The sequence below is a fragment of the Theropithecus gelada genome, chromosome 1, assembly GCF_003255815.1.
Source record: "Theropithecus gelada isolate Dixy chromosome 1, Tgel_1.0, whole genome shotgun sequence".
NCBI classification, from domain to species: domain Eukaryota; kingdom Metazoa; phylum Chordata; class Mammalia; order Primates; family Cercopithecidae; genus Theropithecus; species Theropithecus gelada.
The window spans coordinates 164,458,873-164,484,105 of record NC_037668.1 but is presented as its reverse complement, the minus strand read 5'-3'; the positions used below and the strand labels follow the sequence as shown (position 1 = coordinate 164,484,105).

The following is a 25,233-nucleotide window of genomic DNA, read 5'->3' as shown; positions in this document are numbered from 1 at the left end:
TGGAGTTTCAGAGAGGATCCGCTGTTCACGTGGTGTTTTACCGGGCTATACTCATGAACAACAAATAACCACCAGTTTCACCAAGGCATACCCACTGTGTGGTCTGATATCTCAAGTCTGCTCCTTGATGTGGCCTTCCTGCCCCTACCCGACTTGCTTCAGAGGAAACTGCTTTAGAGTAGACTGGGTTGCCCCCATAAGATGGAGCACTCCTTTGGAGCAAGAGCTATGGTTCTGCCATCAGCCCGGGAGCCTCCACCGCCGGGGCTGGTCTCTGCTATGACCGCAGTACAGAGGGAGATGGACGCCTGGCTATCCCGGACAGCCTGGTCAAGAAAGACTCCTTTTTTCCTAGAGAGAGGTCTCCCTCGGTTCCTAAGCTGAACACATGCTTTCTCAGTGAGCCGGCAGAACAGGACAGAGGGGCGTCTCCCTGGGGCCTCAAGGCTTGCGACGTTTCTTGCTCATGGGGAGAGGAAAAGGAGAGAAAAAAAGAGCGAGCAGGAAGGCGCCCAGTGTCCCACACGGGGGACTCGTAGCCCTGCCCCCAAGAGCGCTGGTTCCGCAGCAGCAGTGCCCTGCAGCTCCGCGTCTGAGCGGCAGCAGCGCGCGGCCAGGTGGAGTGGGTGGTGCAGGGCAGGGGTGGTATATCCTGTCTGACGGAGGGCGGGCCTCGCCACTGCCAAAGAGGGACGAACCGGGGTGGAAGCGCCAGGAGCAGCTGCCGGGAGCCCTCACGCGGACCACGCACTCTATGGCAGTAGGGAGCTGCTGAGAGCGAGAAGAGCACGTTACCGCCCGCCCGCTGCACCGCACCTCGCCTCGCCTCTCTGCTCTCCCAGGCCCCGGCCGCGCGCCTCCCGCCTCCCGCGACCATGAACCACTCGCCGCTCAAGACTGCCTTGGCGTACGAATGCTTCCAGGACCAGGACAACTCCACTTTGGCTTTGCCGTCGGACCAAAAGATGAAAACAGGCACGTCTGGCAGGCAGCGCGTGCAGGAGCAGGTGATGATGACCGTCAAGCGGCAGAAGTCCAAGTCTTCCCAGTCGTCCACCCTGAGCCACTCCAATCGAGGTAAAGGCTCGGTCCCCGCGTGGTCCGTGCGCCCCTTTTCAGAGCGCCCTGGCCCAGCGGCGGAGACCAAGGGACGCAAGCATCCCAGGGGGTGCGGGGAGGCGAGGGGCTGCTGGCCCCATGCAGGGTCTACGCGCTGAATGCGAGCAGCCGAGCTCCTAGCCGGTTCCGAGCAGATGGAACAGCCACCCGAGGCTGGCTTGACAGCTCCACGAGCTCGATGGCGCGCTAGTGGGCAAGGATGGGTGGTTCACCCGGACACAGCCGGCAGTATCTCCCAGCGTGCCAGGAGGCTGAGGATCCCCCGCGAGCGGTTCTCCTGTCCCTGAGCCCTGGGTCTGGACGGCTTTCTCTTTCGGGTGCTGCTCTAGGGATCAGCCCTGCATCATGTCTCACCCTGGCTGTCCTGGGGACCATGGTCCCCGCGCTCGCAAACTGTTGTGGGCCACCCTTCAACCTTCCTGGGCTTGATCTCCTGGCCTTCAGCTGGCAGCCGATGCCCGGCGTTCAGGCCAAGGGGAACCCCAGTCCCTGTGTGCGTGTGTATCCGCGAGCGGCGTGAGGGAGTCGCTGAGACAGGAGTGCAGCTCAGGAGAGTCGCTGCGGGACGGGGAAGTGGCACAGGGAGCAGGGAGGAGGCCCTGAAACTCCAGGGCACTTTATTGGGAGCCTCCTGAAAGAGGCTAGCCTAGTTGGAAGGCCGCCCCAGGGCCAGTGGGTCCCTTGACAACAGGGAAGGGGTCAGGATGGCTTCTTTCCCGAATAGCCAATGCAGAACTCCTCTTTCCCACTGAATTCTTTCTACCCCACCCAGCTTAGGTAGACAAGTGTCTCATGGGGAGAGTAAGGAATGAGAGTGGCAGGTTGGAAATCCCCCTAGGCCCCAGGGAGACCTCTAGCTGAGCCCTCACGGGAACTTTTCCAAGCTGGATCCCCGGCCTGGCACCCCCTCCTCCAGCTTCTGAGGCCAGATCCCATGACTGGGGAAGCCTGGGAGAAAGGGGCAGCACCCGCGAAACTCAAGGAGGAAGGGGCAGTACCTGACAGGGGAGAGCTTATAGACCAAACAGATGCTTTAATACAAAGGATGCCTGGTAAGAATTACACACAAGTGAGCAAAGATTCCCTTGTTTATTTATTTACTTATTTTATTTAGCTAAATTTAGTAAAATACTAATAAAGACTTTACCCACCACTAACCAGTACAGGTAAACCAAGACTTATTTATTAAGACAGGCCTTGGGGGGGGGGGTAATAAGGTGGAAGGAGACAAAAGAAACCAACCTTGGCCATTCTCCCACCACACATACACACACACACACACACACACACCCCTACCTCACACTTTCTACCTCTGGCTTCTGTCCCCCCACCCACTCCCTAGCCCCCATTCCTGAGTGGCCCCATGTAGAGCCCAAGGAAGGAAAATGGCGGGCAGATGACTTCCTGGGCCCCAGACCTAAAGGCCTTTGCTGCTCTGTGCTCTTTGCCTTTGTCTGAGCCCTGGGCTCCTCTCCTCACATTTCCACTCAAGGTCATGCCGCCTCCAGAGCACATGCCTCCTTCCCTTTTATTTGGTGCATTGGTAGGTGCCTCCTAGCCTCTTTAGAAGTAGGTTTGGAAGAACAAAGTGCCCCATTTCTGGCTATAGCCCAGGGCACTGCTCAACCTACTCTCCTCTCTGCCCAAGACTTGGCTGTCCCCTTCCCACTTCCACTCCATCCCAGCCTGAGCTCTTGGCTCACAACTCCAGAAAACTCAAATGGCCCTGGGTGCCCCAAGGACCCCTTCTTCCTCCCACCTATCAGGATATCGGCTGAGTGTCTGTCAGCCTGAAGTGTACTTTCTGGGCTTGGTCTTTGTGGGGAACCTCTATCTGATAAGGTCTCCTTTGTTCCCTCTTTGTTTTTCCTCCCAAGGTCCTTCAGGGGGGCTTCATTCAGGGGAGGGTTGATGCTGATGGCTACCTCTCCAGAAACTCCAAGGTCTGGCCCTGTGGGCGTGTCCCCTCTACCCTCAGACTCTGCGGAGGTTCCTAAAGGAGGCTGGTTTCCCCAGAGGCATCCTTGCTGGAAGAGGCGGTTTGGTCACTTGGAGCTGGTGTTTCTGGTTTAGCTGGCTTAGTTTTCGTCAGATTTCCTTGTCCTCTCCATCAGAAACGCCCAAGCGTCCCCTATTTGCTCTGCGGCCACCTCTACTCACTCTGCTCCCTCTTTCTCATGCTGGTTTACCTGTCAGGAGCCTGCCTTGGTTCCTGGAATGGAAAGAGCTGGTGGCTGTGGAAGGACCATGCCCAGACATTTTCCCTCGCCCCCTGGACAGATTCAAATTCTCCTTTAGTCTCTTCCAAGAGCAGAGTCAGTTCGCCTAGGGTCTTCTTGAGCCCCTTGAATCCCATCCAAAGTTCCCCGAGTTAAGAAGGGCCAGCCACACCCTACAGGTTGCCTGGAAGAGTAGCCACTGCTCCTTGTACCCCAGGAAGGATAGTCAGGACCAGCCATCCTTGGTCCTGTGATAGAAGTGGCTTCTCAGTTCCTTTCCACTAGGGCTCTTTTCTCTCTTGTCACTGAGGGAGTATTGAGCCACTGAGGGCTGGATGAAGGGCCCCTGGAGCCTGTCACCAAATGCCTGTCGCACTCGTGCCCTCCCTGAAGTGCTGCAGATCAGACAGTCACCTCGCCCTGGTCATGAAGGTCCCAGGCAGGAAGAAGGTGGCCTCTGTGGCCTGGAGACCTTGCAGAAGGAGATTGCCCTTAACCTGCCTACCCATCTTGAACTGCCCCTGAAGTATTGCTCCCCTGTGTTTTCAGGCTGTCCCTGTGTGCCTCAGGGTGTCTGGCATCCTTTTCTTCCCAGACTGTGTGGGAGGCAAGGGGAAACTGAGGGGGATGTCACCACCCAGCAAAAGATGTTTGCTAGGGAAACGACCTCCCTGAGGATGGGGAAGGAAACACTTACCCACCTTCCAGATCTTTATAACTTCACTTGGGATCTCTTCCTAGAGCTGAACCTGAATCTCATTTGCCCTAACCCAAGTGCTCCCCCACCACTGCGAACACAGATCATACCCAGTTCAGTGAAAGGAACTTCCTTTCACCTGTCATGTCTCCTTCCAGGGAAGTCCTAGCAATACCAGCACCATTGCCTGCTTTGTCTCACTGCCTGCTTAGCCATCCATGATTTTTTATTTCAGCCTTTGGCCTGAAATTCTCTTTCTCCCTTCTTCAGGGAAGTACTGTTCCCCATCTAAAATTGCTAAGCCTCTATTTCTCTCTGATCAGAGATAGGGGCCGGAGGTGATGTTGGGCCAGGGGAGGTGTCTGCTCCCTTTCTGTGGTTCCTGTGTCTATTCAGCCCTCGTCAGGGGACAGGGGGGCATGCTTGCACCAACTCCGTAAGCCTGCACAGTGAAGGAGCTTGCCTCAGGAGCCCCTACTTTGATGGCTTTTTGTATTTGTGTTTGACCGTGTCTCAGCATGAGCCTCTGCCTGAGTGAATGTTCTGCTCATTAGAGTCTCTTGAAAGTTTCTTTTCCTGACCATAGACATCACTTCTGGGGTTGTTTTCTTGGGACCGAAGCTGAGATTGCAGATGGTAATGGCTATGTGTGCTTTAGCTTGTTCCATTGGCGAAACATACTAATTAAACTTCAAATGAACCAATTCTTGTTTCTTTACAATGCACCTTGGCTTGAAGTTGGAGTTTTAGCCAGAATTTCCGTTGGCCTGTTACAACACATGCAAAAATGCTGGGTATTCTAGGGTGTTTCGCAGCAAATGCTGTTTCTCTGGATCCAGCTCCTTGGCAGAGATTTTTTAAAAGTACAAATTCCTCCCCCCACCCCATATCATTGTAAGTATCAATGTGCCAATTGTTCTAGGTTTAGAAATCTGAGAATCGCTTCTGCGATGGGGTGTGACCCTTAGAAGATGTGTAATGTTTGAACAAAATAAAATGGAGGAATGTTAGATATCTTCATGTGAAGTCCCTTCTAGGCATACGCTGGACACGTGCACACACAAGTGTACACACATACATTACACATGCATATACGCATGTATACACAATACACCCCACACATGAATCCACACACCCACACATGCACACACGTACTCACACGTAACATGCACACACATATGTTACGTGTGTGTGTACACGTGTGTCCTTGCAGCTGTGCTGTGTCAGGAGCCCAGCCTGGCATCTACCACTGCCTGGTGTGCGATCTTGGACAAGTCGCTGCCTCTCTTTGGATCTCTGCAGCTGTCAGAGGTTGGATTAGATCATCTCCAAAGTGCTTTGCAATGGTAACAGTCTTTGGAAATAGATTTTATAACTCTCTAGCTCTGCAAACCATTTGCCCAGACCGCCAGCAGCTGTACTGCCAAAAAGCTCTTCCCCTCAAGGCATGCCACTCATCGTGTCTCTCTTGTAAACATCCTAACATATTAAAAAGTCTTCTCATCCACTCTTCTCAAACTTGGCTACATATTGGAATCACCTGGAAGTTTAAAACAACGCGAATGCCTGAGTCCCACCCCCAGAGATTCTGACTTAGTGAGTATGAAGATGACACAGGCATCAGGGCTTCAAAAACTCCCAGGTGATTCTGATGTGTAGCCAAGTTGGAGAACCACTGTTCCAGTCCCTGTCCTTCACTCACATAGATCCAGCATGGGCGATCACCCCTATACAGTGACATACACCCATGTCTGTCTCTCATACACGCACACACACACACACACGCACGCACACCTAATGTAGTAGTTGCTGGCAAGAGCCTTTTACTCTGAACCCCATCTGAACCCATCGACCCTTGCCCACTCTAACCCACCACCCGGCCCCCTTGCACCCGTCCTGTCCCCACAGGATGTTCCCACGTTCTGCCCAGTCCTCAGGCTTGGTGGTGGCCATGAACAGATCTGCCGAAAGAGCAGCAGGATTGTGGCAGAGCCAGGTCTGAATGTGCCCCAGCAGAGCCTGAGGGAGCCACATGGGCTGCAGAGGGAGAAGAGAGAACACAGGCCACAGCAACCCAGTTTGTTTCAGCATTTCTGTTCAGTATGTACACCCAGGAAAAGGCCAAGAGCCACACAAAAGTGCCCGGTGAGGCTGTGCTGAACTCCTTGCCCTCCCCATCTCCTTCCTAGAAGCTGCCGAGTTGGGGGAGGCCTGGTCATGGTGCTCCCAGCAGCCCAGCAGAGAGGGCAGGAGGCTGGCTGGCCAGTCCTCCCTCCAGGAGCTAGAACCATCCTGCAGACACAGTCCACTCCTGCCCACTCCGAAACACCTCTGAGGATATTGTCTCAGCAGTAGCTTCCTGGCAGTTCTTGTTATCTCATTTAAATTCCTGCTGCTGTGGGCCTAGCTTTTCTGGGCACCACAGGTGAAAGAGATTTCAGAGGGTGAAGTAAAGGCATTTTCAAGACTAAAAGAAAATGAGCTTCCTTTCTCAAGCTTTTCGTGCTGAAGGACAAGTGGGCTTTATTCAAATGTAAAATATGCTAGAAGAAGCATCAGCCTTAAGGGAGACAGAGTCAGCAAGGATCTGTTCCGAGCAGCTTGCCCTGTGACAAAGAAGAAGGATTTGAGGAGAAAGAGAATGGAGAAAGTGGGTTTCCTGATGACCTCTGTTTGCAGGGTAGCCTTTTGGTCAGGAAGGCTGATGTTCTGGGATTAGGGGTGTGGAGTGTGGATCTACCAAAGGTGAAGATTCCTTGCTTCAGGGAGCTCCCAGCTTGGCTGGGGAGACCCAGGCCCTACCTTCTGGGAGGAGTGCGCGCACACACACACACACACACAGTGTACAGAAGCTACACTCCAAGGAACCCACAAGCCAGTGCAGAGTCAGCCACTGGATTGAGCGCTGACGTGGTTATCCTGGCAGGTTTGGAGTGCTCAGAGCTGGGTGGGGTCATCTTTAGGGGAAGGTGATTTTTGTGCAAGGTTTTGAATGCAGGGGGAGGGTTGGAGAAGAAGAGAAAGAATGTTTCAGGTGCAGTAAGTGTGACCTATTTGAAAGCTTGGAGGTGGAAGAGGATGAGTCATCCCTGCAAAGGCATGCCTGTCCCTACTGGAGAGAGATTTCCACTCATCCTAAAGAGCGAGCCGCCTCCATTTTCAAAGGTTTTGTAGGTGAGAGAGCTTGAGTTGCACCAATGACACAAGAGAGAATCAGCCCGTCGTTGTCTAAGGCACCAAAGGGAAGCAGTGTGCCAGGACATTGGTGACCCGAGCGGTAGATTTTCTGAGATGGTTTTACACCCTAAAACAGGGACGTAAAATCGGACAAGCTACGTGGACAGAGCAGGTTGTGTTGCTTGTATACCTGAGAAAATGGTAGATGCTGAGGCACTTGCTCCTTGACCCTGGGGTTCTGTGGGTGGGCAGATGCTTCCTGAGGATGACACGCAGGTTGGGCACATTGTCAGTGTCACCGAGAAGCCACCACATCCCTGCTCATGGTGCAGGCGCCCATCTGGGGAGAAGAGGGGGAAAGCAGATGCTTATCTGGAGGGTAGGAGTGATTCTGTGGGGTGAGCTGGGAACTAGCCCCTCCCCCATTCCCCAGGAACTAAGAATCCTCCTCAAGGAGGTGGCCTTGGGTATTTGAGAGCTACAGCAGCCCTCCTCTCTTCCTGGTTTACCCCACTCACCAGGAACCTCTTTGAGTGGGAGGAGAGCCTGACCCCATTCTGAGCCTCTAAGCACCAGGCATCAGAGCATGTTCACCACAAGGGTTGGGCAAGGGAGAAGAGGTCATTGACACAAAGAGCCAGTTCAGGCCAGTCAGGCCCGGACCCAGCTGTGGCAGTGCCCTGAGCTCAAGGTCCCAAGGAAAGAAGAGACATGGTTCGCACTTCAGAGAGCATCCGAAGTACATGGTGGTGGAGACTGGTATGGGTGTGAGATGGAGATGGGAGTAGGTGTCATTCATCAGGAAAGGCTTCCTAGAAGTGCGTTCTAGAGACATTGGGGACCAAGTGGAAGAGTGAGCTAGCACCATTACATTCATTAGAAGCCCATGCTCTTGCTGTTGAACTTGACTTTTAGGGGGCATTGTTTACCAGCCAGACACCCCAGGGTCAAGAGCACAGAAAATCACTTTTGTTGTGGGAACAGCGCTCCTGCAGACAGAGCACACCTGCCCCCAGTACTCCTTGGTTATCTGGCACACTGCGAGCTGTGATTTCAGGTGTGTGACAACTATGGATTCCTCCCCTCTCTCACCACCTCCGCCCCAAATACTGTCACCTTCTGCCAGATTAGCAGTGTAGGCAGGTGTGATGTTACCCTCATTCTCACCAGAGCCAAGCAGACCCCAACTACAGAAAGGTCTTAGGAGACACCTTCAGGAACTGCCTGGAAGGGCCTGCAGGCCTTGGCCCAACCACAAGTGAGTGACAGTCACACCTGCCTTTACCAGCATTCACAATGGACACAGGGACTGGCTTTGGGAACTGTAGGGCATTCTGGCCTCTCCCTCCATGTGTCTGTGTGTCCACTGCCACCTCCATGGCAGCGAGGCCTCTACCTTCACACAGAGAGGAGTGTATGAGAGGGAGGCAGGCAGTTGCAGGGTGTGGTGGGAGAAGATGGTTCATCTGATGACCCAGGAGGACAGCAGTGTTATGCTGACAGGTTCTCTCCCAGAAGACGGGCAAGGAGGCCCTAGTGCAAGACCCCTGGGGCTCCTTCTCATAGCAGGAGGCCTCCTCAGTGCTCCATAGAGTTCTGTCTGTCACCACCCCAAATTTTCCATCCAGAAGCAGCTGGCTGACCCACACCTGACCTTTAGTGAGAAATACCTGCTCACAGGGCCGGAGCCAAGTGAACTCTATCGTATCAAACCTTGGAAGAATGATTGAAGCGGGCTGGGTGGAAGGAAGGCAGACAAGACCTGGCAGTTGGCCACCTAAGGTCCTGACTGAGAGTGTGCCTGGCTGCAGCTCCCTTCCCTGGGAGCACCAGTCCTGAGTGACTGAGCCCACGAGATTACCTCCAGCCTCTTCCTGATAAGGACAGTCTTGCCAGAGGAGCAGTTGCTGGGGAAAGGTGGAGGAAGAGCTGTGTGCACTCCACCAGAGCTTGGAGGAAGCCAGAGGTTCAATGCGCCACACGGCAGAGTCCCAGGATGTCACTCAAAGGGGGATGGCCCTTCTGGAGTCAGGGCTGGGCCTGGGGTATAGGGGAGGCCTCTCAGAGGACTCTGAGGCAGGTGGCAAATGAGGCGGTAGTGTGGCCTTTGATATCTGCCCTTCTTCCTCATAAGCTGAGCTGTATCTCTGGAGAGGAGGAGTTGGCTCCTCTGAATGCAGTCAGCCATGTGTCACTGTCATCACACAACCACAGAACACTGGAACTGTACGGGGCCTATGGGATGTAAGAGGCCAACCCTCTCTTTTGACAAAAGAGGACACTGAGGCTCAGAGAGAGCAGATGACTTGCCCAGCACCAGAACCAGGACCAATATCAATACTGCTAGGCCCCAGGGCAAGCTGTGTCTGCCACAGCTCGAGACCCCTAATGTTCACGATGGAGGGGTCATGGGAATCGGGCAGCACCCTCTGCTGTGGGCTATGGGTGGTTACCTGGCCCTGGACAGGGGAGGTGGCACCAGGTGGGGATCCCTGCCTCATTCCAAAGCTGCCCCATGGCTATTCCCTCTACTCCCAGCTCAGATATTCCAGCCCTGCTCCCCCAGGCAATGGCTGGGGAACCTAAGTGGGTGTGGCAGATGGGGAGTAGCTAACTTGGCCAGGTGAGATCACTGCCCAACTCTGTTACCCCTAGACAGGGTTTCTGATGGGGGAATCTGACCATCGCTTTAGAGAAAAGGAGTGCATATCCCTCTTAGGAGGCTCTCACTGGATCCCACTCGCCTTCATCCCCCAAGGCCATCACTTAACAAGAGTGTAGGGCAGGCCACGGAGCCATGGCTTACCTCTCGTAGAGCTCCCAGTATAGTTGAGGGAATGAGACGCAGGGCAGAATGAGACCTGGGCTATCAAGAGCAGGACAGTATGTGTTTAGAGGCAGGAGAGATTGCCTTGTGCAGAGCTGGTCAGAAAGGGCTTCCTGGAGTGGGTGAGGTCTTGAGCTTGGCTTCAAGAGACAAGCAAGATTAGAAGGTAGTGGCCGAGGAGGGAAAGCAGGTTCAGCATGGAGGGAGATGTGAGTAAAGTGGTGAGCCTGTCACCATTGGCCATATTTCAAGGACAGCAGGACAGTGAACAGACCAGCTTGTGCAGAGTCGACGCTGTCCCATAGGGTCTCCCTGCTGGCCAGTGAAAGGGAGAAGACGGGGTGGCCCCACTAGGAGCCCCAAATTCAGTTCTGTTTTCTGTGATGCAAAGCCACTTTGCCACTAATAACTCTAATGACACTCTGTCCTCCTGCGGAGCCTGTCATTTGTGGGTCTCCAAGCACTCCGAAAACATTAATTAATCCTCACTGGACCTTTGAGGTTGATCGCCGCTCCCCCGTCACCAACCAGAGTATGTTGGAGGTGAAAGAAGGGGAGGAAGTTTGTCTGGTCACTGGTAGGGGCTGGGCTGAGATTTGAATCCAGAGTCCTCCCCCGAATCAGTCTTTAATCAGCTGTTGCTGCTGGACTGGGAATGTTGGGATCCTGCCTGTCTCCCCCGAGTGGGAATCTTATCCTTGTGGAACATGGAGTGATGATTCCCTGGACTGGAATGGCCATGCTCCAAGGCCCTCCAGACCAAGTCCTGACCTGTAGGTGTTAACCTACCCAAGCAGCAGCAGAGCCACTGGGCTCCCAGGAAGGGGACAGATGAGAGTTTTAGAGCTGTCCTTGCGGGAGTCTGTGGTAGCCCTTCTCTTGGTCTTGGCTGCGGAGGATGTGGAGATAGATGGAGATGACAGTCTCCACCTTGTCCTCCAGGAGCTCAGACCTGGTCTCCTCCATGGGCATAGTGGACCTGGATGCAGAAATGATGCCCTGAGGAAGAGGGGTGGATGAAGATCATGGCCATCCCTGTCCTAATCCCCTTCTTTCTCCTCTAGGTTCCATGTATGATGGCTTGGCTGACAATTACAACTATGGGACCACCAGCAGGAGCAGCTACTACTCCAAGTTCCAGGCAGGGAATGGCTCATGGGGATATCCGGTAAGGAACTGCTTCCATCCTAAAAGACCTGGAGTACTTGTAGGGACGGTTTGGGATTTATAGTGGAGAAAACCTGCACCAGTTGCTAAAAAGAGTGATGTAGGCTTTGGTCCGTGAATTGAGGCTCATAACTCTGACTAGGTCTGTTGACTTGGCCATTGTTTCATAGGTGGTTCTCGTTTGGGCTGACTGGACATTTTTGAATGTCTCAAATGAGAACATTTTGGGAAAAGCATTTTAAAAAGACATTTTAAAAAACGTCCATTTCCTAGTAGGTCTGATTTGATCATGGATTTGGGAAATGTTTGCTTGCATTCTTGAGGTCTATTGATGGACCAGTTTAGACGTTTCTAGGAAAATCCTGAAGGGTCATCTCTCTTCATTCTATGCTTATGGTCAAAGATCCAAGAGAACATGTCCACTGCATTGACTCCTGCATATGACGCTGCATGCTAGAGTGGAGCCTGCCTGACAACCCAGACACATTTGGGTTCAGATTTTAACTCTGCTACTTACTGAGCATGTGGCTTTGGGCAAGTTACTTCAAACTTTGGGACTCAGCTTCTTCACATGGAAAGTGGATATAACAAAGTACTTCGAGCGGTTATTTTCCGGATTAAATGAACTAACGTACATGAAAAAAGATTACAATAATTCTTAAGATTATTTGTTAAATTAACATGGATAGAGGTTATTTTAGATCCTGTAATCCTGACTCTGTCTGCTTTCTAAGTGATCTCAATCCACTATACTTCATCTATCCATTCACTGAACAAATATTTATTAAGACCTAATTCTGTGACAAGCACTGCAGTAGATGCTCAGGATACAACCAGCCAGTGTAGGAATTTTCTGCTGCTCTAAAATCAGGGGTATTGGGCTAGATGGCACCCAAGGTTTCTCCTAGCCTCCAGATTCTATGATTTTCATTTACTTTCGCTAATGCAACATTAGCCTGCATTATTCTCGGGAATTCTTTTGTAAGGCCCTCAAGACATTGTCAGATGGGGAATAAAGGCTGTTTTTCTGTGGGAATCTGGGGCTCTGTCTTGGTGGGGCCTTAGGATTCAGCAGCATTTGCTTTAAGACACAGACATCTCACAGATATCACTCCTGATTGATTGTCAAAGGTCCTGGGTCCTAGGGAGAGGAGAGGGTGGGGAGTTTATGAGTTTGGTGTTCTTTTGTCATGTGCTTGATTCTTCCATTCCTGAGTTCTTTTTGGGGCTAATCTTGGAGCCTATGTCTTTCTTACATATTACAGCTTGAGGATGAAAGGGGACAATTAACTAGGAGCGCTGCGAATTTACTTCCCTCACTTTTTTCCTGATTCTTGATGGCAAATGACACTCTTAGTGCAAAATAAACCCAGCAGACTGAACCCATCAAGCATAGATGTGAATAAAAAGGCTTTGACACAAAGGGTGATGACCAAATTGAGAAAATGGCTTAGGAATGCAGCATAAAGGGATTAGATGAAACCCAAGGAAGGCAGATCACTGCACCAGCAGCCAGAATGGATGATTATGCTGACAGTACAGATGGTACATGTCTTTACTTAAATGACGTTACCCGATCAGAGCTTAGGAGGCTTAGGTTCTAGTCCTACTTCTGCCTCTCTCTGGCTCTATGACTTTAGATAGTTTAATTTTTCTGGACCTCAGTTTTCTCATCCATAAAAAGGGAATGATGATACTCATGTGTCTACTTCACTCACGGGTTGATATCAGATGACATTAACTGTGAAGTATTATCAAATGGGTAATGTAACCATGGAAATGTGTAATCCGGGAAGGTATTTCTAAAAAAAAAGAAAGAAAGAAAGAAAGAAAATCTTCATTTGGCCCACGTTGAACATTTCACTTCTGGTTAATTAACTCAGTCCTCAGTCATCTCACTAGCTTTTAATGCTCCCAAACTGTCTCCACCCCACCCTGTGCCCATTTTCTGACAACCAGTGAAAATCTCTTTCCTTTTCCGCACCCTAAGACCCAACCCTCCTTGCTCCTTCGCTGGCAGGACTGCAGACATGACTCATGGCAGGGTAGCTGCTGAGGCACGTCCCATCTCCTCTCAGTTCAGGAGAGGCTATGGGAAGAGGGAAGAGCTGAGCACACATGAAGATTTGGCAGAGGGAGGAGGCCAAGTAGGGAGGAAGTGGAATAATTGATACTGGAGCCAGACATATAATCAGATGAAACCTGGGCAAAACCAAACGGGGTCCAGACATAGGGAGAAGGAGAGCAGGAGAAAAGGCAATAGAGATCTGCAGCATGAGATAATCCTATGTCTGTGGGATTTTCCCATGGATGGTACAACTGGCACAGGATGATGTTATTCCTCCCCTCTGGTGAAACCAATATGGTGGCAGAAGGCATGGAGGGTGGGGAGGAGGGTGTAGTTTGTCTGTACAAGCATCATCAGCATATTTTCAGGACCTTCTGAGAGCTGATGAAGGATCATTTGCTGCAGATACTTTATATTCACTTGGTCAGCCAACTTGTATTGAGCAATTGCTGAGGCACAGCAGTGAGTGAGGCACGCTACAGAAACACAGTTGAAAAGCATCTGACTTTGCCCTCAATGAACTTGCAGTCAAGTTAGAAGCACAGAGGTCAACAGACAAATAGGATAAAGGCATTAGTTTCTGTACTGGAGCATGACACCAATACTGCCATTGCTCAGAATGTTTCTAGAACCCCTAAAATTTCAGAACTGTCTTCAGCATCATTTCAGGAGCCAGATAAGAAAACCAGTCTCATTTATTTATTGTCATGACCTGGGTTTGACCAGAAACAATACTACTCACTTGGAGCACCTCACTCCTCAGATCTGACTCTAGTTCTAAATATCAAACCATCCTCAAATAGCAAAGCTTTGTCACCTCCTGTACATATCTCATTTAAATATGTAAAGGATCTGTAGGCAATTCCAAACAGAAGGTTCTAAAAATGTTTAAAAAGCAATGGTCCTACCTTATAGTTTTACCTCATAGTCTGTATCAATAATAGCCTTGTAATTAAAAAATAATAATCATACTATTTTTAAGTTATGATTATTCACTTCACAAATGGAATGTAGAGAGGCTTTCTTATAATAAAATAAAACTTGGAACAAAGATAGTGTGACACACAAAAAGCATCTAGGGGCTTAAGGAAAATAAAAGACTGCTCAAAAGAAAGTCATTGGCCCAGTCCATGTCCTGCTCTCTGCTGGCCACGCCAGCCTCCTCCTCCTTCAGGCAGAAGGATCTGCTGAAGGACAACGTTGGAACCTCAGAGTCCCACAGACCTCAGGGAGAGGAAGCAGATGGTGAGATGGAGCAAAAGATGGGGCAGGTTTTAGCCTTGCTGCCTGATTTCTCAGCTGCATACTCAGTTATGCTGTTCTGATTCTCAGCACCAGACCTGTGAAATATTAGAGCCCAACACTGTTTGCATTTTTCAGTTGAGGAAATGCAGGCCCAGAGAGGAGAAATTACTCCTTGAAGGCAACACAGCTGGTTACTGGTACAGCAGACTAGATCTCTGACCTCCTAACTCCTAACCTAGTGGAGTTTGTTTTCATTACCCCAGACATTTGCACTTCTTATGACTGCCATTCTGCGGGTTTCCACAATCTCAATATTTGAACATTACAACTAAACACTAAATGCTAAAATTTAGGGATCTGCAAGACACTCATGAGTCTGAGTCCCTTCATTTCCTCCCTTCCCATCCCCTCCAGCCAGGCCTACTCTCCCCATGGGGAGTCAGCCTAGCTCAAAAGAGGCAGGAGAGAGGCTCTGTTTTTCCCTTCCTAGACTTAAGCTGGGTTCACTTGGCTATAAGCATTAATGGGTTTCCGGGCCGGGTTACCAGATAAAATACAACCAAATACAATAATTGGGACATGCCTTAACTTAGAAATTATTTGTTGTTTATGTAAAATTCAAATATAACTATGTGCCCTGTCTATCTATTTGTTAAATCTGGCAACCCTCCATCACGATGTCTCCCCACTCATTCCTGTAATAGAAACAACACTCCTTTACGTGCTCCTCTCCTAGGCTGGGGACCCAGCAGCAGCAGAATTACTTTAGGCTGCAGCATTTCTGGTGGGAAAAGGAGGATTTGTGTCCCATCTTAGTTGTCCTTGTAATATGTCCCTTGAATATCTTCCTCTGGGTCAGCAAAGACCAGGATGCAAGGAATAGAGAGCTGGAGCCATGGAAAGGTACAGCCCTTCTACTCCAAAGCTGAAAATAGACCTTGATCACATGGGTTTGTCCTCAATGAAGCTGAGGCGTGTGGACAATTTTGATTTCCAGGGAATGGTTCTGGATTAAGATGACAATCCTTTTGTCTATCATCTTCAGCTCCAAAGGGTTTACTTATTTTCAAATCAAGAAGTGTACCCTGAGCATTCAGTTCTTCTGGGAGTCCTACCAAGTAAAAAGTTCTTAGGTAGTGGATTGCACTGTACCACCCTGCTCAGGATCTAATCAGTAGAGAGGAAAACCATTCAGGCATCACCAGCGGGAGGTCTGGAACAGGGTGACCACGGTGACTGCCACGTTGAATCACTCAGTTAAATCCAGCCTGGCATGCCTGAAAGTGAGAATTCCCAGAATATAACAAGGGAGAATTCTGCCTTTGTCTTGGCATTGTCCTATTCATTGACCCCATTTCTCCACTTTAACCCAGGACTTACTAGCAAATCTTTCTCCCAGCTTCTTCTCAGTTGTACTTGCCTAACTGATATGTCTGTGTTTGACGATCCCATTGTGACAGAATCTTGTGGACAATGTACTAGGGACCCTTACCCTAAGGAGAACTGATCTTGGCCACCCTAGACCTGAAGAAATGTGGATGAAGCCTCTGTTACAGATGGGAGGACTGGGGTTGCATCACACTCCAGTAGGGGATGGGGAAGCCAAGCACAGTGCTCCCCAGGTTGGTGGTTCACCCTCAGTCACAGCCATGCTAATCCAGTGTCCACAAGGGCAGAGCCATGGGCCAGGTACTGCAGAGGGGCTGCCAGGGAGAAACACGGCAGGACTCCTACCCTAGCAGCAGCAGAAACAGACTATCCTTACCAATCCACAGGCAACAGAGGCCATGCCTAGAGACAGCCTAGTGTGGAGGAGCACCTGACCCTGGACTTTGGCCAGGAACTTCACTAGCTGTGTGACTCTTAGTGAAGTCTGCTCCTTAACTAGCTGTGTGACTCTAGTCAAGTTCTTAATCTAGCTGAACCCCAGCTTGCTTATCTCGGAAATGGGTGAAAATTCCTATCTCAAAGAGCAGTATGAGGTTTAGGGATGTGACGTACCACATCAGCAGTGGGAGGCATGGATTCCAGTCTCAGCTGGGCTGCTACAAACTGAGGGATCTGGAGTGGCCTTCACCTCTCTAGACCTTGGCTTTCTCAATTATGGAGCAAGGCAATTGGACTAAATCATAGCCAAGGACTCACTTAGGGATGCATGTGGCTTGAGAGCTGACTCTGAGTAGCTACCGGGCCCCATAGCTAAAGCCTGTGTGGTGGTCCCTCCAGGGTCAGAGGCAGTGTTAATTCCTCCAGCCCAGATTTTTGCTTCAAGCCTACAGATGCATAAAAGCTTCTTAATTTCCTCCTTGCTTTCATCTGAGCATTCCAGGCACCAGGAAAACAGCAGTTAATTAGCCCTTGCAACAGGATGGAGAGATGGTAGGACTTCATTTACTTTAGCTTCACAGACAGGGAAACTGAGGCACAACAAGTACCTCTGCTGAGTAACTACCCTGACTTAGACCCAACTCCCTCTTTCCAAACCATGCGTCTCAGCTCCAAATGCCACTTTCCAGGTGTGTGAGCTGGGTTCCCTCGGCAGTGCCTGCCGGGCCTCTCGTCTTTTCTTGAAAAGTTCAGGTGAGGGACTGAGAGTAGACCACAGCCTCCTACTCCCAGGCAGGTACGGATCCTGCTCCAAGAGGGAGCAATTGATGTGTTTGCCAACTCAGTGTCCCCGCTGCCAGCTTGTGACTCACCCCCACCCAGCCCTGGGAGATAGGAGGGTCCTAGAAGGGCCCCAGGCTCTCACCCCAACAAGAAGAGGCAATGATCCTACTTGCCAAGGGACAGAATGTGCCTCTGAGAGAAAATGGAGGTGAGTGAGCAGGAGCGGGCGGGCTGGCTCTAGGGCCACCTCTCCATGTGGAAAGAGCATGCCGTGTGCTTTCACAGACACACTGCTGCCACTGGGACACTCCTTGTATTAAACTGAAAGAGAAGCCTATGGCAAACGTTGGTGTCTGGGCACTCCTTGGGAGGGGCCCTCCTTTCCAAGCCACAGTCCATCAGAGTGGCTCTGCTTCCCGTAAGAAGCTTCTGTTGCCTTTAGGGTTGGGCTGAGCTCGGGGAGCTTCCTTTCTGGGCTTGCTCTCCCCTCCATGGCAGGTGAGTTGAGGCTCTGCCTCCTGACTGAGGACTGGGCAAGCCAGCGAGGCTCCTTTAGAGTCCAGAGAGAATGTGGAGAAAAGGAAGAAACACTGGTCTGAGGGCTGGTTCCCCGTGACTGTGTTGGGGACTCCTCTTCTGCTGGACCTCAGGCTTATCATCAGCAAGACTAGATGGTGGCTCAGACCACCTCCTTGTAACTCTGATGTCTGGCTTCTGTGTCGCTCTTTTGGGGAGAGAAGTCAGAGAATGGCCCCATGTCAGCAGCATGGGCTTGCAAAGGGAGGAGGACACGGTTCCAGTGAACAAATTCAAGTGGTGTCCTCCAAGGGCAAGCTCCAGGTGCAGGAAGTCGGGATCGGCTCCTAGAGGAGCTGAGCTTTGAACTGAGTGTGAAAGGAGAGAGGGCTGCCCTTAGCAGACAGGATGGAGGGCAGAGCAGGAATGCCCCTAGGTCTGGGCTGCAGTCTGGGAGTAGCTTGCTGACTGTTCACAAAGAATAGGCATCCTCCCAAGGAGGGCAACTGGTTTCACGTTGCCAGCTCCCAAGGTCTCGTAAGCCTCCCAGGCCTTCATCACAACCTCACAACAATGTTCCTAGGGGCTGAGTGAGCATGCTGGCCCCTCCAGCCTCCTGCCCCAGGGAGGAGCACCTGACCCAAGAGAGGGCAGACTCCCAACAGTCACTGTCCTGACAGTGTGGATCCTTGTAGCGGAGTGGAGAGGGCAGGCCAGGGCATTTTGGTCAGGATGTGCAGGGAGACTCGTCACTGCCAAGGGACTCAGTGTGGCAGCTGCTTAGCAAGTGGGGAGCACCAAGCTTTGGCAGCCCAGGATGCGGTCAGCAGTGGGTCCTTCTCAGGATGTCTGCAGGAAGGACCTCCACTCTCCCCAGAGACAACAGAAGCCAGTTCTTCTTCCTTTAGCTTCACTAATCAACAAGTCTTCCTCAATCATTTCCATTCATGTTGTGTGGAGCTCTGAGTTGATGGCTAGGCTGGGAACACTTATGCTTGGATGGGCCTGGGGCTCGATTTCCTCCATTCTGATGAGATATTGTGAGGCAGACAATTCCCTGGCCACAGAGGATGGAATTCTGTCTTCTCCAGAGAAGGAAGCTTCTGGATGAGTTGGCTGTTGCTCTCTCTCCTTCTCCCCTAATATGAAACTTTAGAGAGAAGATTTGAAGAATCAAGGATAATTCTAAACTTTTTTATTTTGCTCCAGCAGAAATTGGTGGAGTTTCACTTTGGGCTTTTTGTTTTGTTTTGTTTTTTTGTTTTTTGGCCCTGACAAAAACTACTCTACTCAACCAACAAGTCTTTAAAGTCCTTACATTATAGTGGAAAACAAATGACAGACAAAACAACAGCGTAAGAAGATATAATTAAAAGCTAAATTTTGCAGCATACACTAACTTAAACCTCTCCAGGCCTCAGTTTCCTCATCTGTCATTGAAGGTGTGGGACCAGGTGACCTCCAAGCCTTGCTTCCCCAGCTTAGGTTCTGAGTCTCGGACATCTGGGGAGGGGGTCTTGGGTTCCGGATGAGCCACAGGTGGTGGCTTTCAAGGCTGTTTCAGCTGTGCTGTGTTCTCAGTCAGCTCTCAAGGGGGAAGTGCTCCAACCCGCAGCACCCGGTTATTTAATAATCCCTTGAATTATTGAAGCATTTTGAACTTGTACAAACTGCTTGTGTTTTCACCTCCTGACTTGATCCTTCAGTCTTTGTGAGCTCAGTAGGTGGACCAGGCTTTGTTATTCTCATTTTCTTTGCAGGGAAATCAAACCACAGAAAAGTGCAGGGGCTTGCCTGTGACCTCACAGATCAATCTGGCAGAACTGAGTCTGGACCCCAGTGGACTTTGAGGGGGGTATGAAGAGCAAGAGGAGGGAGGGACCTAGAAGGGCAGGGGGAGAAGTGGGCCAAGCCCCTCCTGCTGGCCAAGTTTCGAAGCCAGCAAGCAGGGCATGGGATTAAGTCATCAAAATACAGTCCTGGGGGGATCTTCTGGTGCCTTTTTTCTGGTTTGAGAGTTTTCCTTTTGTCACTAGGCTCAGCGAGACAAATGCAGCAGAATTTCCCAAGCGGTTGGAAAAGCCGTCCCTACCCTTTGCAAGGGTGAGGCTCTGCTTTCTCCCCCAGGGCCCTGGCATGTCTCTACGGAGGCCTGCCTGCCCCAGGAGAGCAAACTCAGCTGAAAACAAAATCAGCTCAGGCACGGGGAGGGGACAGGGGATCTGTAGAGACACAGGTGGGGAGAAAAGCAGCTCTAGACCCGGAGCCCCTCCCCTCCCGCCCCCACAGGGCGCCCAAGGGCGAGGCCTGGAAGGGGATGAAGACAGGCCGGGAAGGAGGCTGCTTGTGACTTTAGCAAGGGGTGAATCGCAGACTGCCGAACTGCCTTCCTTCAGAAGAAGCCTTACAGGGCATGCTGTAGTTGGGAAAACTGAGGTTCAGAGAGGTGAGATGACGGCCTGAGGCTGCACAGCTAGGCAGGGGAGAAGACCAGAGCATAGTCTCCTGACTCCTGACTCAGGGCTCCTGGTCACACTGTCACATCACGGTATTTTTGCCACTACGAGCAATCATGTTTCCCAGACCTCTGTCATTTGCGTTCTGCTGTCACAATTTTTGCAAAATCATACCAACTATTATTTACTTAAAGTAATTACTTAAAATTTAAAGAATTACTTATCAGTTCCAGTGTATTTGTTTATTTATTCATGCATTTATTTTAGAGACGGGGTCTCACTATGTTGCCCAGCCTGGTCTTGACTCCTGGGTTCAAGCAATCCTCCCGCCTCAGACTTCCAAGTAGCTGAAACTACAGGCATGTGCCACCATACCCAGCTATTCCAATGTATTTATTTTGAAAGGAAACTTTATATCACTCACCCAAATGACAGAAACCGGTATCTTTTGCCACAAATGAAGACTAACCACAACTTCGGTAATCAATTATAATAAATAGAATAAAAACATAACATTATTTAATTCTAGCTAGGTACTTTTATCTGGCAGAAAAATTTTTGTTTGTTTGTTTTTGTTTGTTTGGTTTTGTTTTTGCTTAAAAAGGAAGGTTGGCAAATATTAAAGAAACATATTGACACCCATCTAGACTTTCTCCTTGTGGTAATCAAAATGGCAAAAAGAAGTCCTTTCTATGAGTTTCAATGTTAGTTATTGCTGTGTCCTTGACTTCCCTGGAGTCACCCCACAGCCACCAGTAGTGCGTGGCCAGCACTTGGGGGAGATTCCAGGTCATATGCTAATGGCTCAGGATAATTTTCCCAAAGCAGGCAAGGTAGGAGAGCTGAGGCCCGAAGAGAAGAGCCATGAAGTAGAGCCTTCTCCCCTCACCGAGGTGACCAGCCCCACGCCTGGCTGAACACTTTTTTAATTGGCATATTTAAGGTGGATGTTTCTGACTGAGCACCTACAGTTCTCTGGACTTACCAGGGCTTGCTGGGTGCTGAGCCCTGTGGAAGAATTGCCTTCTGTGGCCAACCTGGAGAGGGCCCCCAGGAAGTCCCCAAGCTTCTTTCATATCTACCTGGGGTCCTAATCAGCTCTCAGGAGGTCCCACAGTGCTGGGAGCAGAGTTGGGGTGCTCAGGGGTAGCCAGGGACCCTTCCCTCCTTCTTCCTCCTTCCTGACCACACCAGAAGCTCAGCAAGACTGGACGAGTTCCAGAAGATTCAGGGCTCAGCTTCAGGTACCAGCTTTAACACAAGTCCCTGTTTTCTCAGCCCCAGTTGTGTGTACTCAGTGGTGCGTTTAGAGCAAAGGGTGGCTGGAGAGGAACCAAACAGTCACATTCCCATTACTCACTGCACCTTCATTCTCACTGTCCTGGCCAGGACAGAACAGTTGTCATGACCACAAGATCTCCTTGCCACAGGCATGGCATCCCTTGGCACAGATGGTCTTCCAGCCCAGGTCTTTGGGCATTAGAATTGTGACACATGGCTAAGTAACTACACACTTCTTAAATGTCTTCAAGAACCTCCCACAGTTGGCTCAAAGAAGAAGGGCTGGCACCTCCTGTGTCTAGAACCACTGGGGATGGGATCTTCCAGGAGTCGGGGCCAGCAACTGGCCAGAGATGCTAGAATTTCTGTAGAGGGCCCCTTAGCTACAGAAACTTTTTGCCCTGTAGACTTTGTTTGTGTCACCAGACTCTGGTAGCAGAGTGGCTGGAGGATAATCACTGTAAGAGACACCAAAGACCTGAGTCCTGGCTTAGGGTCTGCCCCATCTTAGCTGTGTGGCCTTGGACCAGCCTAAAGTTTTCTGAGCTTAATATGCTCACAAACAGAACAAAGCTACTGCTCTCTGCCCTGCCACCTCATTGGCCAGGTGGGAGATAATCACAAGGTGATGAACAGGGAAGCCCTTTGCACACTGGGAAGTGCCACACCAGTGATGGTGTTCAGGATATGCTCAAGCAACTTCCAAAGACCTTCCCTACCTGAGTCCACTTTTGGCATGGGATGTGTGTCCCATGTGAGCAAGTGGGGACTGCATATAGAAGTGTGCGTGTCCATGTGTGAGCGTGCATGTGCACATGCTCATCTTCCAAAGGTGAGATCTGTTACCCAAGCACTGAAGGGCCCAGCCAAGTGTCTCTCCCTTCATGTAAAATTCTTGACTAACAGGCCAGGCACAGTGGCTCACACCTGTAATCCCAGCACTCTGGGAGACTGAGGGAGGAGGATAACTTGAGGCCAGAAGTTTGAGACCAGCCTGGGCAACACAGGGAGACCCTGTCTCACAAAAAATTTAAAACTCAGCTGGGCATGGTGGTGTGCACCTGTAGTCCCATCTGCTTGAGAGGCTGAGTTGGGAGGATTGCTTGAGCCCAGGAGGTTGAGGCTGCAGTGAGCCATGGTGGCACCACTCCACTCCAGCCTGGGCTACAGAGCTGGCTCAAACAAGCAAACCAACAAAAAAACTTTGACTAACCAGCAGGAGTGGTTTCTTTCCACTGTTGGGTCTCTAGGGAGCTCTTTTCTGGGCCAGGTAAGCACCTGCCCTTCAGGATGCTGCCACCTCCCAGCCTTTGGCTCTCCTCTTCCCAGGGCTGGAAAGCACCTCCTGGTCCACTGCGTGGGGTGGCTCTGGGGCCAGCCAGCCTCTCCCTCCAACTTCCTAGTATAGGGTGGCGGGCATCTGGCCCAGTGGGATCTTCCTGACCCTCAAGGGTGCTCCTCCGGGGTGCTGGCCCATCATCCAGGACTCCAGGAGATATTTCATATCAGCATGGCCCCCTCAGCTTTCCCTCTTCATGATGAACCGTCACTGGGACAGTTGAACCAGCCTCTGGGTTTGAAAGCCAGAAGCTATGACCTCAGAACACGGGGCTCCTGGAGGGCAGAATGACCATGCCTTCCACTTGTCTGGGGCCGTGGAAGGGAGATGGCTGAGGGCCAGGGGTCCTCCACCACTCGGGCTGTGAGAGCTGCGTTTGAAGTGGCAAACACCTGCCAGGGATTTCCCTTCCGAAAGGAAACAGACATATCTGTGTATGAAACCTTAGGTCCTTGTTTGCAAACCCATCCTAGCAGTGTTAGGAGCTGAGAAAAAACCTATTTCTCAGGTGTAGAGGGGGAAAGGTAAAAGAGAAGCATTTCGGAAAACCTGCTTTTTCCCACAGTGCAGTAAATAGACAGGGAGCAGGAAGTGGAGACAGAGCTGGTGCAGGAGCCGCCATAGCTGCGTGTTCGTGTTGATGGAGCGCCAGGTGTCGGCTAGGCACTGGGCTGCACAGTGCATGTTACCCGCCCCCCACACCAGGCTTAGGAACTGCCATGGACCTGACCTTTGCAGGCAGGTGTAGAGCCTGGAGCCCAAGAAGCTAAGATGCCTTCTTTATCCCAGAATTGGGGCCTCACTGGAGAAAGCAGCATCTTCCCAAAAGACCCACAAACTACAAAGTTTTATAGGATATTTTCTGCTTAGAAAAGTTGTCCTCAGTTATCCATAGACATTTGTTAATACTGGCGTGATTGAAGTATGCTCACCGTTTCTGCTTTTCAAAGCTTGTAAGGGACTCTGACCATTATTAGCCAGATCTCTGGGGAAGTCTCTACTCTGAGGACAGGCACCAAAACTTTTACATTTTTTTACATTTAAAAACTTCAGGTGGCAACATGTGCCTGCACTAGGCATCAGGTGTTTATGGCTTCTGCTGTGCCTTCTCTCAGTGGACACTTAGCGACTTCAGTTCAGTAGCACTTAGCAAGTGCCTTCTGGAGTTCTCACCTGGGTGGGCACTGCTGGTCTCGGGGTGCTGGCGATGGCATTGTGGGTGCAGCTCCCTCTGCCTTTGAGGACCCACAGTGAGGCACACCCACCACACCTCCTTAAAGGCCAAATGGTATTGTTCTGTGTCCAGACGTCAGGGCTTCTGAGCAGTGGGGCTGCTCTGCCCAAAGCAGCGTGCCAGGAAAAGAAAGGAGGGCCAGCCCAGGGTGGAACCCACTGCTTCTCAGAGAAGGAGCCGTGCCCAGAGGAGTCAGGAGGCAGGGATCAACACTTCCCCTGCTGAAGTCCCATCTGTTGTGACTCAGGCCCCAGTGGTTCCCATGCTGACTCAGACTGCTGAATAAGCAGCCACCCCTACACCTTTGGGAAGATTCTCGACCTCCTGGAGCCCTGTGTGCCCCATTCTCAGCAGCCTTGCTGGGAGATCACCTGCACTCTCCAAACCCCAGAGAGAGTGAGAGCAGAGCCACTAAGCCACATGCGAGGTACTCCTTGTGACAGGTCAGCTCTACCCAATCCCCCAGTCCTGACTGAAATCCCAGCAAGATGAACAAGGGTCACTACATGCCTAGTACATGAGAGCCCCTTACCTGGGCACTGAGTGGGGAGTGGCAGGTACCAGGCAAGTGGCAAATGGAACCTGTCCTTGAAAGGCATCTAATCAAGGTTCTTTCTCCAGCAAGCCCTCACCAGGCCTGAGAGGCATGAGGACTCCATGAAACTGTGCGTGCACTCCCTTTCATGGAAAGGGCCTTGGGAGATCACGCTGCTGAAGATGGCCCTGTTGGACACTGCTGGGTGTGTGACTCGGCAGGCAGACCAGGGTGTGTCTCACTGGAGAACAGGTTTGGCCGGCCCCACCCTGCTGGCAGAAGCTTGGTTTCAAAATGGGCTAATAGCTGGGGACACAGACACTCTTTTCATCTTGTCCTGCCAGGAACATACCCAGCTCCCAAGGAGTTCGGCAGCTTCTATCTGTCCAGCTAGAGCTGGATAAAATTCTCTGGGTTCAACCACCCAGTTGCTTTGCTCAGATCAAGGGGTAAAGGGAAGAGTTCTGGACATCACAGCTGGACCCCATGCCATGCACCAGCACAGGCTGCCTCACCCTGCCTAGAACGGCCCTACCTCCTGCCAGCCCACTTTACTCATGGTGCCTCCTCTCTCTTCTGTGCCCTGGAGGCTGTGGGAATTCCAGTGCCATCAGCATCCTGAATCTCCATCCCTAGCACAAATTCTCACAGTCAGTCCACCTTTCACTGAGCTCTTGCTGTGAGCTCAGCCCTGTTTTAGGACAATTAAGGGCATCTTTACCCTGGAGAGCTCAGGGAAAGGA

General features: G+C 51.1%; 1 protein-coding gene across 2 annotated transcripts in view; it reads left to right on the top strand.

Moving 5' to 3' along the window:
- The first annotated feature begins 624 nt into the window (after positions 1 to 624).
- Positions 625 to 25,233, top strand: part of PKP1 (plakophilin 1) — a 48,444-nt gene continuing 23,835 nt past the window's right edge. The window contains exons 1-2 of one of the 2 annotated variants that reach the window (XM_025360470.1): positions 625 to 1,077; positions 11,104 to 11,207. In XM_025360470.1, the coding sequence (XP_025216255.1) occupies positions 876 to 1,077; positions 11,104 to 11,207 (306 nt within the window). In that variant the 5' untranslated portion in view covers positions 625 to 875. The remainder of the gene's footprint in view (positions 1,078 to 11,103; positions 11,208 to 25,233) is intronic. The other variant, XM_025360464.1, reaches the window with a different exon arrangement.